The following is an 18,777-nucleotide window of genomic DNA, read 5'->3' as shown; positions in this document are numbered from 1 at the left end:
CAGGGAGTGCACAGAGCCACTGTGCAGCTTGAAGAAGCAGTTCTTGATTTGCTCTGCTTCTACCTACTGCCCCAGGCTCTTACTCAGCTGTGTTAGGCACCTGTGAGGGTGCTAAGGAGCCTTAATCGTCCTAAACAGCCTCACCTGGGACCTCCCACCCTCTTGAGCTGTATTTAAGGTCAAGCAGAGGCTTTCAGTTTGGTATTGAGCAATCTTGTGGGTTTTGGCTTTGTCTTTAGCCCTACCTTCTAGGCATATATATTGCTGTCTTGCTCTCCAGTCCTGCTTTCTTGGCTCTGTCTCCTGATCAGGTGGATCCTGGACTTTGTTCATTGCCTGCTCTGTGGATGGACCCTGTTACCAAGACCTGTCCCTGCTCTGCTCAGGTATTGTGGAACTACAGTTGCTATTATGGAACTTTCTGTTAGTGAGAGCATGGGGTGACTAGCCAGAGCTTAAGGGTGACCTCTCACGGACCAACCCCACTCCTGATCTCATCTATGTAGGGCAGAAGCACCCTTCTGCTGACTTAAAAAAGGGGCATGTTAAGAAAGGCCCTAAGAAAGACATGTGCAGTACTTCCAGTCTAGTTGTTACTGCTCATGGGTGAGATCTGGCTGTTAAGAAAAAGAGCATCTACCTGTAGCAGCTAAAAAGCAGCTAAAGTATCGATGGTAAGAAGATGGGTAAAGGGATGGAAACCACCACAACCCCAGAGCTGAGTGCAGGGGGTGTTTAATAGCTCCCCAGTTAAAATATGGATGAAGAGCTGGAAAAGGATAAGAAAGGGCTCGTAATGGCCTGGAGGAGGATTGCAAATGAGATATGGAGGGTCGCTTGGCTCTGATGCTGGGGGCAGCGGAGCCCATGCAACAGAGGAGCTGGCACAAGGCAGCAGCTTGTCTGGGGAGATGTATGGGGTTAACTGGGTAAGAGGCTTTTATGGCACAGTGCTGAGTGCTGTACCCACAGCTGTGTGAGAAGAGGGTTATAAATGTGAATTTTATGACTGGTGGGGGTGTAAATGAGAACAGCCCTGAAGATGAAGTGGGAGGTTCAAGTGGCCTGAAACCTGTTTTAAGCTGCTTTCAACTGCCACTGGGTGCTGGTTTAGTTAGGGAGGTCTAGTACTGCTGGTAACTTGTCCTGGGGGTGATGGTGGCCTGGGGATAGGGCTTGGCTCTATAGCATGTATCTGACTGCTTTAGTGCGAGATTAGCATCCCAGGAAGCTCAGATATTTCTGGTGCCAATTAGAGCACAAGTGGGAAAAGTGCCTTGGAAAGCAGCCTCAGGATGGCACCAGGGAGGGAGAGGATGGCAACATAAAGGATGAGCCAGCTCTCCCCTCTTGCCTGTGCAGACTCTCCTGGAGCCTGGAGAGCAAAAGGCCTCCATGTAGCCCTGCAGTCCAAAAGCCCTTGGGAGGGGAAGGAGGGACCAGATAGTAGCCCCATGAGCAAAAAGCCCCGCGATCCTGGTACCTGCAGTGATTGCACACTCACACTGAGCAGGCAGACTGGTCCGGCTCTGGCTGTGGGATCTACTTGCCAGTTGTTCTCAGCCTAGCTTGTCTCTTCTGTCATGCTGAGGGTCTTGCTGCCCCTTCCTCAGCCTGGCACGGCACGGCCAGCCCTCTGTCTTACCTGTGCCAGGTGTAGTTTGTGCTCAGCACGAAGGGAGGGTGGCAGGGCATGTGATGGGAAGCACGTGCGTCCCAGCAGCCCTGCTGGGAGCTATAAATGGCATGTGTGCTCACTGGAGGAGCATGGCTGGCGGGGGGGACGGGGAGGTGGCGGCAAGGGGGGTGTTTCGTTTTGCAGTCACTCCTTTGGTCTGTAGGAGATTGGCCCTAGAGAGTGGGAGACAGCTGTGAAGGCTGGTGGCAAACGTGCGTGTCCCCCGGGTGGTGAGGCGGATATGGACAGGGCTTGTGGAAGTTGCAGGACCCTCCATAGGGATGTAAAATGGGTCTGTGGCAGGGCTGGTGCTGGCAGAGGTGAGGGCTTACCCTGGGTTGTAGTTTTTGTTTGTAGGATGGGGTGTGGGAGAGCCCTTTGCTTAGCTAAGGATGCATCTGCCTGCTTACAGCTTCATGCTCTGTGGTCCCTCGTGGACTCATGCTCCCTGCCTTGCCCCTGGTTTTTCTGCCTGTATGGGCTGTCCCTCTCCTGGGGAGGTCCTGGCTCACACCTGAGCAGAGGACATGGTCTGTGCTGCCTGTCAGGAACCCTCTTAGCTGCAGAATGGGGTGGACATAGCCCGCTGTCTGCATGCTGGGTTCAGCCCAGCCATCTTCCCAGAGACCAGTGTACAGGCAGCCTGTCATATCCACAGGTCTCAACTCTCTCCTCTTAGCCGTGACCCTCCTGTCATAGAGACCCTTTTCCGTCTGAGCAGTGGTCAACTTGTGCTTGGGCAATGTGTATTTTGGTTCTATCTGCCCAGTTCTGTGCCCTTCGCACCCCATAGCCACCATGTAGCCCCTAGCCCGGTTCAGTGCAGCCTCTCCTTCAGACCCTAGACAGACCCTGCTGTCACACGCCACAAGCGAGCAGCTCAGTTGCCCTCTGCAGACTACAGGAGCCGTAGAGCAGCCTGAAGCAGCACCCGGTGGCAGGGTGCTGAGGTGTGGGGTACTGCTCGACCGCATGTGGAGGGGAGCAAGGCAGGGAGCCTCCGCCACGTGGTGTGTTCCCTGTGAGGCCAGGGCTGCCTAGAGCCGGCAGTGGGAATGGGGAAGCGAGGTCTGGAAGCTCGGGTGCCTCAGCCCGGTCCGCTCAGCGGGCGCAAGGCACCCGCTGCCGGCCGCCCCGTCTGTGCCGCGCCGGCCGCTGTCTCTTTAAGACCCCTCTTGCGTGTTTCAATCTGGGGGTGACGCGAGCGCAGTCTGAACATATGCAAATCAAACGCCAGCCGCTGGCCAATGGGTGCCGGCGCTTGGCAGCTGCCAGCCAATAGGGTGGTGCCTCCCGGCGGGGCGACGGCTCGCCCCATATAAGGAGCGCCTTTGCCAAAAAAGGCAATATTGTATCGCTTTATATGGGGGCGGCGCGGCGCGGCGGGGGCGGCGGCGGAGCGGGGCCGTGAGCGCGGAGCGGGCGGCGGGGCCATGGCGGGGCCGGCCTGACCCGGCCCGACCCGACCCGCGCTCGCCGCCGCGATGTTGCCGAGCCAGGCCGGAGCCGGGAACGGCGCCGCCGCCGCGCTGGCCCGCGGCTCGGGACTGGGCCGGGCGCCGGTGCCGCGTGGGGCGAACGGCGGCGGGGCGGCGGCGGGGCCGCCCGGGGGCCGCCTGGAGCGGGAGGCGCTGTACAGCGGCAGCGAGGGCGACTCGGAGTCGGCCGAGGAGGAGGAGCTGGGCGGCGAGCGGCGCGGCGTGAAGCGGGGCCTGGCCGAGGCGGCGGCGGCGGCGGGGCCCGCGGCGGGAGCGGCGGCGGCCGCCTACAGCGGCGGTGGCGGGGGCGGCGGGGCCGTGAGCGGCGCCAAGCCCGGGAAGAAGACGCGGGGCCGGGTGAAGATCAAGATGGAGTTCATCGACAACAAGCTGCGGCGCTACACCACCTTCAGCAAGAGGAAGACCGGCATCATGAAGAAGGTGCGGCCCGGGGGCTCCGGCCGGTGCGGGACGGGCGGGGGGCGGCCGGCACCCACCTGTCGGTTGCCGGCGCCCCGGCGGAAGCGCTGGCCCGGTGGGCGGTGCGCGCCCGGGTCGAGCGGGGAGCCGGCCGGCGGGGCCGTGCCCGGAAACAGCGGCGGCTTCCCGGCCCCACGGAGGGGGGGCGGCCCGGCACAGGCTCCTTCCGGGGGGCTGCGCGGGAGCCCGCGGCGGGGCCGGTTGTCTCCTGCGGCCGGTTCCTGGCTGTCCTCGGGGCTCCGGACAGGGACCCGGGCAGCCGGCAGCGGGAAGGGTGCCTGGGGAATGCCCGGTTCGGTGCAGCCTCCGACATTAGAAACTCGAGGGATTTTGTTTGCAGTTGGGTGCTCCTGGCTCCCTTTGGTGCTCGCTGCATCTTCTGAATGACCAGGCAGTGCTGCATCCCAGCTGAGCTGGGCTTCGTGTACCTGGGAAGGTGGGAATGGCTACGGGATACTACTGGGTGCATCCTGGTAGTGCAGCATCCAGAATGAGGCCATCCTGGCTGTGGTAGCTTGTGTGAGACCATGGAGTGTGCCGATGGCATATGCTGAGTGTTCTTTTGAGCCTACCAATCAATGCCAAGGTGTTTGGGTGCAGCTGTGCTTATGGGTGTGAAGATGAAGAGGGGACTCTGGGTCCTGGCCTGGCTGGAGTGTTGGTGGTGGAAAGAGGTAGCAGAGACACACGGGCTGAGTAGCATCCTCTCACATGGCTCAGTGAGAGGGCATCCAGACGTGTCTGGAGAAGTTGGTGGGATTTCCAGAATGGAAACAGCCTAGTGTGCCCATGACCTCAAGCTGCTGTCTTGAAGGGACCACTTTTCCCATGGGCTTTTGGCATTCGCATCACCTAAGGGCGTGCTGAAGGAGATGGGAACACAGCATGGGGCACTTCAACCTGTAAGGAACCGACCTGAGTTGGTTTTAGAGGCCACAGCTCCTCTGGAGTGATAGGGAGCTGGAGCTGATATGGGTGAAAGGAGGGCCGGGCTGGGAGCACAGGGATGTGCCAGGGGCTCTTGTCCTCTGCAGTATGTGTCTGTGACTCCCTGTTCTTCCCTTGTGCTTCTGGCAGGCCTATGAGCTCTCCACGCTGACTGGCACCCAAGTCCTGCTGCTGGTGGCCAGCGAGACGGGCCATGTGTACACATTTGCCACGCGGAAGCTGCAGCCCATGATCACCAGTGAGACGGGGAAGGCGTTGATCCAAACGTGCCTCAACTCCCCAGACTCACCCCCGCGCTCAGACCCGACCACTGACCAGCGTATGAGTGCCACGGGCTTCGAGGAGACGGACCTCACCTACCAGGTGTCCGAGTCGGACAGCAGTGGGGAGACCAAGGTAATGCTCAGCCACATGCCTGGGCACCCTGGGGGGCATGAGCTGTGCCAGGATCAGTGCCAGTCTCCTTGAACAGCAGCTTGGGAAGCTGAGGATGGGTCCTGCTTTGTTGCGACTCCAGTGGGTTCATGCCCACTGAGAGGCCTCTCTGGGCTGACTCCTTCTCTTGTCTGGTGATAGTGGTGATTTGCAGAGGGAGGGATGTGAGTGGCAGGTGTCCTGGCCCCTGTCTCTGCAGCGGGGCTCCCCACCGGCCCGGCCCGCCCCCCGGCCAGCTCTCAGCACTGTTATCTCTCCCCGGGCGTCTCCATGCTCTTGCACTCATTGATAAAAATTTGATTCTGCCTCCATGGCCTTATAAGGCCTGGTTTCCCTCGCCAGAGTCCCTGGCAGGGCCCCTCACATTCCTTATAAGCTGCAGCTGTCTCTTGCTTTGGTGCTGTTTTGGAAGGGGGCAGGGAGGACATGGGGAATGGAAACATTTGGCTGGTTGGACTGTTTCTGCTCCCTGCCTCGTGTCCCTGCAGGCACTAGCCCTTTCCTGTCTTGCCTGTGGCCTCTCATTGAGGGTGCTGCGGAGGACTGTCTATAGGTTCACAGCTGGCCAATGAACCTTTTCCTGCTGGGAGGACTCTGTCTAGTCACTGCATCCCTGGTGCTGGTCCTAAAGGTTGTCGCAGAAGAACTGGCTCCCTTATAGAATCCCAGACTGGTTTGGGTTGGAAGGGACCTTAAAGCTCATCCAGTTCCACCCCCTTGCCACAGGCAGGGACACCTTCCCCTGGACCAGGTTGCTCCAGGCCCCGTCCAGCCTGGCCTTGAACACTGCCAAGGATGGGGTAGCCACAGCTTCTCTGGACAACCAGTGCCTTATCGTTCTCACAGTAAAGAATTTATTCCTGATGTCTCATTTGTTCAATAACTTCAATTCACATCATTTATACAAACGACATTTTTCCGTGTCCCTGCTGCTGCTTTGCAGACTGGTGCTGGGATCCACAGCAGCGTGGAGATGGGGAAGCGGGGGAGTTTGTGGAACAAGGCTGGGGTGACATGCTGAACTGGGGCTTGTGTCACAGCTTCCTGTGCCTGTGAGGGCTGCCACTGGGCACTGCGAGTTGCTGCAGCTCTGCTGTAGCTGTGTTCATGGTGTAGGACCTGGGTTTGCTGCAAAAGCATCCTTCCAGATGGTCCGTGGCCTTGCTCTAGGAGACCTCTAGCCAACTTTACACAAACTACAGCAGCATCCTAATCTAGCTACTGTACGCACACCACAGTAGCCACTAAGCATTAAGCAGACAGAACCTGGAGAATGGTGTTTGAAATCTGTGTGCTGTAATCCCAAAGGCAGCAAGTGCAGCAACATGCCTAGTGTGTTATTTGGGGCTGCAGGGGTGTTCAGCTGTGTTTGCATCCTATGGCAGTGCAACAGCTCTGATCACAATGCCACTGGGTACCTGGCAGCCACAATTTCTCCATACCCTCTTCCCCGTGTGCATGTAGTGCTGCACCAAGCAAAAAACTTAATCACTGCTGAGCCCTGAGAAATACCAGCAGTCCCAGAGATCCCTGCAGGCAGAGCAGCTGCGATGGGCCAAGGTGTTGCTGGCTGGAGAGCTCTGTGCTGGAACCCAGGAGAGTCCTTGGGAAGGCTTCCCATTGGTGGGAGCCCAGCAACAGTTCTGGCTGTCCCAGTCTGGCATGACTTTCCTTGGTGCTCTGATTCCTAGTGTGAGCTGTGCCAGCCCTTTCCAGTAGGCAGAGGAGTCCATTGTCACCAGCAGTTTCTCCCTTCTGCAGCCTGTGTTTGTAAGGACTTGTCTCTTGTGCTTCTCCTGGATGAAAAACACGTCCTCTGGGCATTTTGTAATGAGACAAATTGCCTACGCCTGGAGTAACTGGAGGTGCAGGAAGTGCCGTGCATGGCAGATGACCTGATCCTGGCATGGGGCTTGTCCACATTGTGTCCTTTAAGATTGTCCCTGAAAATACTGCTAGGTGGCCCCGGAGGAAGTGTGATCTTGGGGTGCAGTTACTCTGCAGAAGACAATGCAACTTCTCTGCCCACTTTCTGGTGCAACTCTGCAAGCTCTATCCCCGTGGTAATGCTTAGAGTGGGGTGCCTTCTGGCCATGGCCAGCCTTTAGTGCGGGGCTGGAGGAGCCCTGTGCCCTGTCTCCTGCTTGATATTGTGGCTAAATCCATCCCTGACCTGCTGAGGGTTCTTGTCATGGGAAACCCTGAGGCTAGGACACTCCTGTCTTTACCTTCTGCAGTCCTGCTGTGCCCTGTGCATGGCTGGAGGCCTGGGTTTGTGCTGTTAACAGCGATCAGGCCAATTCAGATAGACCGAGAAGTTCCCTGAGGATGAAGAGAGCCTGTGAGTGGGCTGTGCTAGGTGGCTGGCATCCTTGCTGAGGGATGGGTGAGTGGTAACAGGTATGTTAGTGGAGGAGGTGGCAGGAGATCAAGTACCTGGACTGCAAGGTCCAGCCATATAGGATGCTCTGAGAGGACTGGGCAGTTGCTCCCTGGCCTTCCTGTGAACTTCCTGGACCTCTGTAGGGACAAAACCTGCCTATGTTCAGCTGCCGCAGCAGAGACCGGGAGCAATGCAGCCAGGCTGGTACCTGCAGTCAGCAGCCCACTGCTCTTCATTGGAGCTACAACCAGCAGCAGCTATGAGATCCTCCTGCTACGCCAAATCCAAACTCCCTGCCCTAGAGCTGAGCTTGGACTGCTGCTGGGAGTGGGGCATGTTGTACTTTTAAAACAGCATCTGCATCTTCACAACGATACTGTTGTGCGCTGATCCGCCTGATCTCTTGTGCTTCCCAAAAGGCCCTCATGTAACCTCTTGGGTTATGTGGGAGAGGGGATTTTGGAAGGAGCTCAAAGGCGCTAGATCGGGGGTAGGAGGATGTGAGTAGCCCTGATATGGCCATTTCTCTTTGAGGTGGGGTTAGGAAGGGTTTTTCTGCCTCATCTGGAATGTAGATCAGGTGTTGGAGGCCAGATTGGGATTTCCCATGTACTTCCCAGGCCAGTTGCCTTCCAACATCTGCATAATAATGCTGGCTTCAGGGTCTGGGCCATGCTGAACAGCAGTGTCTCAGGCAGTCCCCTGAAGCTGTGGAGAGGGATTGTTTCTGTCCCCAGGATCTTGCTAAGGTCCAGGTGGGCATCAGTTGGCCTGGGCCATGCCCTATGGTCCACTTGTGCTGTATAGCATTTATCAGGTCTGCGCAGGCATCTCCTGATGCTATGCTGCACCTTTGCTGCACGTTGATTTCCCCGGGTACTGCTCTGCAAACTGAAATTTTGAGTGAGCTGTGGTGGGGATTGGATGTGCAGCTGGATTGGGAAGGAAAAGGCCTTCAGGGCTGCTGTGGCACGTCAGGGTTTGTCCATGGCCCTTTGGGTAATCTGGGCTGAAGGCGACCCATGACTTGGCTCCTGTTGAAGGCTGGCCTTACACATGTACTCTAGGCTTTACAGGTGCTGGGGGGATCCAAGGTACCCAGGGGCTCTGAGGCATCACTGACAGTCATGGGGATAAGGCAGCAGATGTCCAGTCCCAAGGTCTCGCTCAACTCTCTTTCTGTACTAGGAGCTATTGCTGCAGCCTAAGAGAAGCACAACAAAGATGGGAGGAATCCGAGTCTTGCCTGTGGCAGAGATGGGGTGTGCATGGTTCAAGCCTGCTGGCACAGCATCCCTCCCAAGCATCTTTGCTGCTCTGATCATGCTGAGATTTGCCCTTGTACTTTTAGGGAGTCCTGGGAACCCCCCTGAGCAAGGTGCTGTGAATCTTTTGGGATGCCTCCTGCAGCCCTGAGAGTGTGGAGTGTTGGGGCTGTATTTCAGGGGTGTACCGCTTCAGGGCTACGTCTTCGGGATGAAGAGATAGAGCCTGGCTTTTCCAGCTGGGAGCAAGCCCCACCCTGCTCTGCTACGGCTTCCATGGCTTAGTGGGCTGGGGGGAACTCTGCCCTGTCACCCACGTGGGCAGAGCACCCATAGCCTCCGTGTCCCATGTGGGATGGCAGGAGTCTGTGGTTGAGCTAATGGAAAGTGCCCGTGCTGGGCTCTACTCTGTTATCACGTGCCTCTTCTAATTTGGACTTCAGGGACTGTGGTGCCAAGGCTGAGGGGTGTTACTCTCCTCCCTCCCTGGGCTCTGGAGCACGGCTGAGTGCCCGGGATTGGCTCCTCCTGTCCAAAATGGGCTGCCTTCCCTTTTTTAGCTGTTGGTTGAGCTGTGAATTCCTCGTTCCTGGCAGCTTGACAAGCTGGGAACAAGGCTTAGCACGTGGGAGCGCTGGGCCCACCAGCCTGCAGCGGGAGGGGTGGGAGTGTGGCAGCCTTAACTCTTCCCGGGTGTGCCGGCAGCCATGGCAGGGCATGGGGACAGCAGGTCCCTTCGGCCTGTGGTGTGGTCTCCTGCGGAGCGGTGTGTGTGCAGTCTGCTCTTGGCTGGACGAACAGGAGAGGAGAGGAGCTATGGAGACCGTAGGTATCTAAAAGGGGATTTGGGGGAAGGAGGTGTGTTAGGTGAAGTGTGACTGCCAGGGGCAGCAGGGATCATGCTGGGCTTGGTTCCTGCAGATCCAAGCCACTTGCTTTGTAGCTGCGGAAGCTGAGGTGTTACATGCCCTGCAGCCTGGCGTACACTTTCCTCCTGAGTTCTCAGACCCGGGAGGCTGGCCTCAGGCTAGTGTTGGCCCGCTACAGGGCCTTTTGCCTCCTGCTGCTCAGCTTCCCTGCCATTGACATCCTCAGGCATAGAGCTCTGCTCCTTGCAGGACCATAGTGTGTTGCTGGCAGTAGCTAACATGCCGAGTCGCTTGGAAGCATTTGCCTTCTGCCTGTCTCCTGCTAGTGGGATGGCAAATGGGTGCTTCCCTTGGCCAGGTTCTTCCCTTTGCTCCAGGAGATTTGTGGAGGCATTCCCAAGGGCCTGCCAAAGCAGCTGTCAGGGCTGGGTTTGGGCATCCCTGGTGTCCAGGGTTTGGCTTACTCACCTCTCACTTGCTGCTTTTGGTGTACAGCTACCTTTAAGAGCCAGTTCTCAGCTTGTTCTTGGCCATGTGTTTCCTGCCATAAGGGAAGTGGTGTGTGTTCCTGACAGGAGACCGTGTGTTTGCCTTTATGTCTGTCCCTGCAAGCACTGCTTTTGCCTGTTGTGTGCCAAAAAGGTTTTCTCCTCTTAGAGGCTTTGGGGAGTCCTGCGGAGGGGAAGGGTTTCTTTGTCCCCTGGTGCCTCACAGGGAAGTCTCTCAGGGGACCTGTGTGGCCCTGGGCTTGTATCCAAGGTGTACGCTGAGCTTTCTCCAGCTTTCCTCATGCTGTGTTATTGGGCACAGTCTTCTCATGTTTGTACAAGCAACTTCTCTCTGCTGCACTGTCTGTGCTCCATGTGCTGGCAGCAAGCTACGGGGGTATGGTTTAGCACCAGCATGCAACCAATGGAGCCTGGTTTGATCTTATGGGCAGATAAGGGTTGACCAGATCCAAGGTCTGGTCTGAGTTGTCACAATCTCTCCTTCCCCAGGACGCACTGAAACCAGCGTTCACTGTCACCAACCTGCCGGGGACAACGTCCACCATCCAGACAGCCCCCACCACCTCAACCTCTATGCAGGTCAGCAGTGGCCCATCATTCCCCATCACTAATTACCTGGCGCCAGTGTCTGCCAGCATCAGCCCCAATGCAGTCACCAGTGCCAACGGGACAGTGCTGAAGACTACTGGAGCCAGTGCAGTGACATCTGGGGGCCTCATGCCGATACCCACCAGCTTCACCCTCATGTCAGGTCAGTGCTTTTAGGGACTAAGGACTGCAACGTTCAACAAAAGTGCATTGGTGCCCTCTCCAGAGGAGGGAAGGCTAGTGGCAGGAGGAAGCAGAGTGGTTGCTGCTGTAGGGTGAACCTGGCTGGGATTCCTTGCTCGATCCTAGCCAGGCCAGTGGCTGGAGAAGTGTCATGTAGTGGCTGTTTCCTTAGAGAGCTGCTAGCTGGCCCTGCTGCTGGGAAGGGCATGGTGGCAGGGAGCTGAGTTGGGACCCCAGGGCAGCACCAAGAAGCCTGGAGGGAGTGAAAAGAGCTGATGGTGACAAAGCCTTTCTTTATCCCTCCTTTTGGCAGGTGCTTCCCTTTCTCCGGGGACCCCTACCATTCCTCTCACTCAGTTACAGCCGCACTCCCTGGCTCTTTCCAGCCAGCAGGGCCAGGTGGTCACGGGTACGGCTGGACCGCTGCAGCAGGCACAACAGACAGTCTTCCGCTTCCCTGCCAGAGCTGGAGGGCAGATCGTGTCGCTGACAGGTCAGCACTCGCTTCTCCTCCGCTTGCTTGACTTGGGGGGATGGAGGCATCTGTGGGGTCCTGGTCCTGGCCAGGGAACTGACCCCCAACTGAAGTGGGAGCTCAGGAGGCAGAGCACAGGGCACCCTGGCTGTGGCTGCAGGGGAGAGATGGGAAGGCAGGGTAGAGAGTGCTTGGCATAGGCAGGAGCAGCATTTTGGGGGATACAGACCCAGGGAAGCAGTGGGTTGGCAGTCCCCTGCCTGAGGGTTTGCATTCTGACTAGCAAATGCAGAGGAGAGGTCCCTGGTACAGGTGTGCTGAGGCTCAACTGTACTGCTAGGAAGACTGATGGAAGGAGCCTGCAGGGTCTCAGGTGCCCAGTGGGTGTGTTTTGAGTGCTGGCATTTGGCTCTGAGCAGCTGCTTTTGTATTTGGATCCGCAGTCAGTCACTGAGCCACAGTGCAGAGGGCAGATTCTGAGAGACCTGGAGCAGAGGAGGGAGCAGTGCTGGTGTGCTGCCTTGTGTGCGTTGTCCTTGGTAGGAATTTATTGTGCTGAGTCAAGGCTCCCAGGTGTTGCATTGGGGCTGCATGTGCTTCTCCCTGGAGGTTCAGCCTAAGGGGCTAAGCTCCCCTTTGTGGAAACGGCCGCTGTCTGAGGACTGGTCCTGAGACCATGTTTCTTGTGTGCTGCCTGTTTGTGCCCAAGTCAACGAGTCTTATAGCTTGCATGCTTTCTTGGAGCCCTTATGGCTCCTGTGAGCCCCAGCAGACAGCATGATCCTATGCAAAGGGACTTGATTTCCCTTGTGATCTGCAGGAGCTAAGAGAATAACGGATATACGTGTCTGTGGTGTGGTGCATGGTGAAATTTGCCATCTGAGTGAGGTGACTAGTGGTTCCTGCTCTCTGGCATCCCTTGATCTTCCCTCTGGTGACAGGACCTGAGCCTGAAGGGAGCTTTCTGTGCCAAGCTCTGTCTCTGAGGGCTGGGCTAGAGACTGTGTGGCCATGCCCCATGTACAAAACGTACATCTAGGATGTACGCCTTGTGGCCCAGTGGTCTCTAATCCCGGTGTAGGGCACTGTGGTGTCTTTAGGATCACCAGATGGGCGAGATAGCTGTTTCCCAAGTGCCCTGTGGAGGATGGAGCTGAGCTCCAGAGTGTGAAGGCAGCGGGCTTCAGTTGGCCTGGGCATTTGGACTCCAGCTGTTCTGTTTGGTGCAGTGAGATGATCCTTGCATGGGCAGTGCTGGGAGCATGTGCTGAGTCCTTTCCTCCCAGCACCTTCTGTGCCAGGAATGGTGAAGGGGGCCTCAGACGTGCCTGAACCACGTTTAGGAGCTGGACAAAAGCTTCTGTAGCCTTTTCTTTTCTCTCTAGAGCCTAGAAGCTCAGCTAAGCCTTCCTTGGCCCCTGTTGCCAGGAAAGAGCAGCTTTTGGCCTGCTGTTTGGGACAGGGCCTGGTTTCTGCCACGTGCTGCTTTTGGCCAGCCTTCCACAGCACAGTGCAGAGCCACGCTGCGGAGCAGTTTGCAGCTAAAGAAAGACTGGGGGGCTTTTTCACGTGGCCCAGAGTGCCTTTATCGCTGTTGAGCATAGGCTCACGGGCTCCTCTCTCTCCCAAGGTGGTACCATGGCTCAGCAGGTCCCAGTCCAGGCGATCCAGGTGCACCAGGCACCGCAGCAAACGTCTCCCTCTAGTGACAGCAGCACTGACCTTACCCAGACCTCTTCCAGCGGAACAGGTAATTGAGGCATGATGGTAAACCATGTTCTGTCTTCCTAATCACTGCTGCTAACAACCCACACCAGCAGGCCTCATGCCTGCTCCCTGCCCAGGATCCTTCTTCAGACCAACTCTACCCCAGTCTTTTTGACAGTTTCCCAAGTGTATTTTATCTTGCTGGCAGCCCCTGTGCTATGCTCTATCTAGGTAGATGTTGTTGTGCATAGGGCACCTTAGAAGGGATTTCAGAGCCTTTCCAGTCACATCCTCTGCTCTTAACTTGCAGCATGGAGCTGTGAACAGGTTGCCTAGTTCTCACATGGTTCCTCAGTGAGCCAGCATTGCCCTTAGCACAAAGCATTGGCTCACATCTACTTGAGATTTTTACAGTCTGTGCAGAGCACACCTCTCTTGTCAGCAAAATCTTAGTTTGGGTGCCTGAATGCAGGCTGAATCCACTTCAACGTTTTTATTAAAGCTTGTATCTCAAGTTGAATTTTGTCCATACTTTTCTGCCCCCTCATACTTACAAGTTACTCCATACATACAAGTTACTCCAAATAGTAACTTGGGAGAACAAGATGGGCATCTCCATGCCCCTGCTGCCTCAGCATGCCAAGGGCATGTGGTGGAGGGAGGGGTGCTGGGCAGGTGTGTGAGTGCAGCAGACTCCTTTCGTGTGACTCACTGTCCTCTGTCCTGGTACCAGTGACCCTCCCAGCAACCATCATGACGTCGTCTGTGCCAACCACTGTGGGTGGCCACATGATGTACCCCAGCCCACACGCGGTGATGTACGCGCCCACATCTGGCCTTGCGGACGGCGGCCTTGCAGTCCTCAACGCGTTCTCACAGGCACCCTCAGCGATGCAGGTGTCCCACGGCCAGGTCCAGGATCAGGGTAAGACAGCTCTCTGGGTCAGTGTTCCCCTGAGTGCTCTGACACCCTTGTTTTTCTCTCACGTGTATTTATGCTGTATATTCGTGTTAACAAAGCTGCTTCTGAGCAGCCCTAGTGGCTGCAGAAAGGCCTGGCAGGGGTGATGCTTGATGTGTGCTTTTAGATCTTGCTATTCTCCTATGCAAAAGATTGCTGGGGAAAAAGGGTGAGGGTTGCTGGGATGGGTGGCATATGGGGCAGGCCAGTGGAAGAGTTAGGAGAGACTGGCGACAACGTGTAGTTGCATGAGGGGAAAAAGCAGCATGAAAAACCATGCAGGCAAGACTTGGATTGAGGGCTAATGCCTGCTTCTCCCACCATTTTGAACACTAGCACGTGGCTTTCATCTGAGATGCTGCCATGCATGCAGACACACTCCTTTATCCTTGTGAAGCTCCATGGAGCTCAGAGGAAGGACCCGTGGGGGAGCAGTGTTTAAGGGATGGTGTCATTTGTGCTCTCTCTGTGGCAGGTGGCGTCCCCCAAGTGTTCCTGACAGCCCCATCAGGCACCGTTCAGATCCCAGTCTCAGCTGTCCAGCTTCACCAGGTAGGAGCAGAGTGGTACTCACAGGTGTTAAGGGGATATCCTTGCTCTGTGCGTGCCTGCACATCCTTTGTGGGTCCGGGCAGACGCAGGTCCTCGGGTGTGGGAAAGCTGTCAGTGCCACCTACCTGTGGGTGAGGAAGTCTTGCTCTCCTTGGCCAGGTGCCCAAAAAGGACAGTGCCACCCTGGTTGCTGGCAGGTGCGGTCTCAGGGCATGCTGTCCCCCAGTGCTTCCTCCTCCCTTTTCTCTCTAGATGGCGGTCATTGGGCAGCAGAGCAGCAGTGGCAGCAGCCTGACGGAGCTGCAGGTAGTAAACTTGGACACCTCACATGGCGCCAAGAGTGAGTGACTGAGAGGCCTCTGCTGCCGGCCTTGTGCTGTCCCCTGGCTTGCCATGCCAGTGCTGGGGCTGGTGGCAATTCCTTCTCGTACAGACTGCACCAGTTATTTATTGTTGCCTTTTCACGTTTCCTTCATCCACACGTGCACACACACACAAACACACACACATGCACCCACACACACACACACATAGGGCACGCGTGTGGGGCTGCAGGACCCACCTGGGGTGGAGCTATGCTGGGGCCATGCAGGGCTTGGGGGCATTAGGATGCTGCGATAGCTGTGCTTGTCTCACGCCAGCCAAAGAAACTTGAGGGGAGGATTGCTCTGTGCTGCAAATAAATACTGCGGGGCATTCCCAGCTGGAGGCTTTGGCTCCTTCTGGGCACTCCTAAGACACCTTGCCCGTGAGCGTTTGCTCTGCATGGGGCTCAGATCAAACCCAGAGCTGTCCTGCAGGTGCAGTTTGGAGCAGAGTTAGGCCAAGGCTGTGCTGCTGGCCTCAGCAATGTGCCTTTGTGGGGGTGATGGGTCCTGGCTGCAGGAGCTTGCCCTGGGCTCTGGACAGGGGAGAGTGGCCAGCTTGCATGTGTATCTCTGGTTGGGCCTGCAGCACATGGCCCCATCCTCCTCGTATGCACTACGGTGAGCCCTCTGCCCTCAGTGCCTCCTCGCTGGGCTGCCTGGCAGACTTGCAGCCTGACTGGCTCTGCCTGGTGGCTGCCCTTGCACAGCTGAGGTGGTCAGTGGACACCCAGGAGCACTGCGATGCCCGAGAGAGCTCCTGGGGGGGGCTCTGCGGCCAGCCCAGTCCCACACTCTCCTCTCAGCCCTCACACTGCTTGCGGACTCCATTCGCCCAGGGAAATGTGGTCAGGTCTTTCCCACATCCTCCTGGAGCTCCAGCCAGCGCTTTCTAAGTTCATCCGATGCAAGGTGGAGAAACAACCCAAGTGTCAAAGGAAAGAGCCCATGGGGCACTGAGCTGCTGGGCACGTGGCAGGCTCTTCCTCTGAACACCAGGGTGGCCTGCAGGCCATCCTGGGCTGCGGAGGGGCTGCTGCCATGCCTGTGCGGGCTCAGCAAGGCTGGGGGAGAAGGGCTGGAGCATGCATGGTCCTGCATGGGAGTTGCTGTGAATGGCTCTGCTACCTAGCCCTGTCCCTGGAGGGAAAGTGAGCAAGTGAGAGAAGCTGCTGAACCCTTAAGGGGAAGAAGCAGCTACTGTAACTTTTTTTTTTTTTTTTTTTTTTTAAGTTAAAGACAAAAGAAGCCTTGGAGGAAAAAAAAAAAAAAAAAAAAAAGGAAAAAAAAAAAAGAAAATTACTTTATTTTTCTAAGTGTTAAACTCAGTATTTATGTAATTCTTTGAGGAATAAAAGTTTGGCTCCTGTACAGTTTTCATGGGGTTTGTACCAGGGGGATGGGAGAGGGGTGGGGGGGCATGGAGGCAGGAAAGGGGCCTTGCTTTTGAGTTTGTATTGTAACCTTGAACATGTTCCCTCAGCATTAGCGTTTAAGCTGCGCTCTTCACCCACCAGCATGTGCCAGGGATCAAGCTTCACCCAGTGGGATGTTTGTTTCCCACTTAGCTGTACTGAGGACTCCATACCCATCATTTTGGGCTTAACAGGCAGAAGGCAAGTTGAACAAGTGGCTGGCCTCAAAGTGGGAAACCCATCCCTTGGGAGCAAGGGGCTTGCAGTGTGCCCAGCAGCCGGAGATGGGCTGGGTTTTCTTATGGCTGTCCTATTCACCTCTAGTTGTGGGACCTGCAGCTGCTCTGACACAGCTCTTGGTGTAGAGCAGTGCTACCTGCGACTGCCTAAGGGATATGGGCATCCCCACTCCTCCCTAGGAGGTGAGGGGCCAGCAGTGGCTGATCACTGCTCTCCCCGCTCACTGTGCAGGTAGCAGCTCCTAGCTGACGATCTGGGCTGTAGTTCCTCCTATATAGCTGTTCCTTAGTGCACAGATGTAGACAGGTCCCACCCAAGCCCTCTGTGCGAAGAGCCCTTGGTCTGTTATGCAGCCTGGAAAGGGCTCGTGGGGAGTGGGGTGGCCCCTCCAGTGAGTTACATTTTGTGCTGCCTCCCCTTGGTATCCTTGCTCTAAGAGTGATGTATACCCTGCAGCTTGGAGCATGTGGGAATGCTGTGCCATACCCCATTGTTAGATCTATGAAAGCTGCTCAGTGATGCTTCCAAAACAAGGCTGGGTAGCTAGGTAGCATCCAGGGAGGAGGCTGGGGTTGGGGTTCGCATTATCCTTTGCCCCAGCACATCGCTGTGGCCTGGCTTTACTCCGCTTTGCTTGTGCTAGCGCTGCGGAGCAGAGCAGTTGGGCTGGGATGGCTGGAGTGCCCCTGCTGCTCCAGGGCGTCTGCCTGCATCCCCTCCCTGGTTCCCCAAAGGCAACTGCTGGTTAAACGCTAATGGTGTATTTTATTTAAGTACCGACTTGTAAGAACACTTGTGTATCAGGGATGAAACGGCATTTATTGTGTGGTGACATTTTAGTTCATTTTACTGGTTTGAGGGTTGTGTGCGTGTGCGTGTGTGTGTGTGCGCGTGTGTACGCATAAGTGTGTGTGGGAGTTTTTTTTTTTCCCCTCCAGTTTCCAGGGTTGTGTTTCTGGAAGGATGTGGAAGTAATCACAGTACTATGTACAGAGCTTTCTTTTGTATTAAAAACAAAAAAAAATACTCTTTCAATAAATGTTATCATTTTGTGCACAGATTTGGGATCTTGGCCATGCTTTTGAGGGAGGACAACATACACCTAAGGGCAAGTGAATGGGAATCAGGGGCAGATTCCTGCACCTGCTCGTGGACTGTGGAGGGTGGGAGGCTTTCTGGGCATGGTGTGATAAAGAGGGGTTCTTTGCAATAGTCTGTATCCCCCCCTATCTCCTGCACAGGTGAGACCTGACCAGTTGAACATCAGCTCTGGGAGTCCCAGAGCCAGTGGTGGGTAGCAAGCCTGTGAGTGCTGTCCTTTCCAAAAGCTCAGGAACAGTGCGGGTGAGCAGGGCACAGTGTGGAGCCAAGAGGAGTAAGAAACAGGAATGAAGAGAAGGGGGACTTCTGAAAAGGAGTTGCTCTAGTTCATGGATCTTCACAGGGAGGAGCAGGAGGCCCTCAAGAAAGAGGTAAATCAGGAAGGAGAAAGAGCCCGTGTCACTTAAGGAGTAGTTAGGCAATAACTAAAGCCTAAGAAGAGCAATTTTTACCATTGTAACATCAAAGAAAGCATGCTCCCTAGACCTGGTATCAGGTGGATTATATGTTTATATATTGATAAACTAATGCAAACCGAAGGAGGATGGAGATGCTTTTTTTCTAGTGACACAGGTATTTCCAAGATAGATGAAAGTTTTGTATGAAGATGCTGCTGTTAAGGTCATGTTTACCTGATGGGACTCAGCAGGTAAGTGATGCTGGCCACGCCCTGTCTGTCAGCATGGGAGATATCATGCAGCTGGCATCCCAGCACATCCAGACACAGTGGTTGGTGTGAGCAGTACCATCCCCAGGCCTCTGGACGAGGAGGAAGAACAAACTGGAGTTTAAACCAGTTGAAAGGCTGCAGGCAGAAGAGCATCCTCTGGCACTGACAGGCATCTGATCTGAGTCTTAAATGAAAATGAAGTTGTTTCCCCTCCTGTTTTCCAAGTCCATTACTCATAGACACCTGATATCTTTAAGGATGGATCTTAAGTGTTGAGGGCCAGCACCAAGACTTAAATTCCTTGCAGAAAACCACTTTGGGGGAAGGTATGGCAATATCTTTGAATGCAAAGCCCAAATTGGAGGGACATCACTTAAAGTTAGGTCAATGGTGGATGCTTGTAGGCCCCTATAGGCCAGGTCAAGGGCACATCAGGGCTCACTAAAGTGCCTAGAAGTGGGAAAGAAACCAAAGG

The 18,777-nt window shown here is 55.8% G+C and overlaps 1 protein-coding gene across 3 annotated transcripts; it reads left to right on the top strand.

The window, feature by feature from the left end:
- Positions 1 to 215: 215 nt before the first annotated feature.
- On the top strand, positions 216 to 17,589 carry SRF (serum response factor). Of its 3 annotated transcripts, none has more exons than XM_062605853.1 (8): positions 216 to 386; positions 4,714 to 4,980; positions 10,535 to 10,796; positions 11,130 to 11,309; positions 12,922 to 13,041; positions 13,732 to 13,923; positions 14,435 to 14,511; positions 14,764 to 17,589. In XM_062605853.1, the coding sequence occupies exons 1-8, from the start codon at positions 348 to 350 to the stop codon at positions 14,857 to 14,859; spliced, it is 1,233 nt and encodes a 410-aa protein (XP_062461837.1). In that variant the 5' UTR covers positions 216 to 347; the 3' UTR covers positions 14,860 to 17,589. The 3 variants fall into 3 exon arrangements, with proteins under 3 accessions (XP_062461837.1, XP_062461835.1, XP_062461836.1); XM_062605851.1 differs by lacking the exon at positions 216 to 386 and adding an exon at positions 3,075 to 3,597; XM_062605852.1 differs by lacking the exons at positions 216 to 386; positions 11,130 to 11,309 and adding an exon at positions 3,078 to 3,597.
- Positions 17,590 to 18,777: the final 1,188 nt, after the last annotated feature.

The sequence above is a fragment of the Pezoporus occidentalis genome, unplaced genomic scaffold (genome assembly GCF_034315485.1).
Source record: "Pezoporus occidentalis ecotype Australia unplaced genomic scaffold, CSIRO_AGI_Poc_V1 ctg93, whole genome shotgun sequence".
In the NCBI taxonomy this organism is placed as follows: Eukaryota; Metazoa; Chordata; class Aves; order Psittaciformes; family Psittacidae; genus Pezoporus; species Pezoporus occidentalis.
Note: the sequence above shows the minus strand (reverse complement) of the source record. Positions and strands in the feature narration are given on the sequence as shown.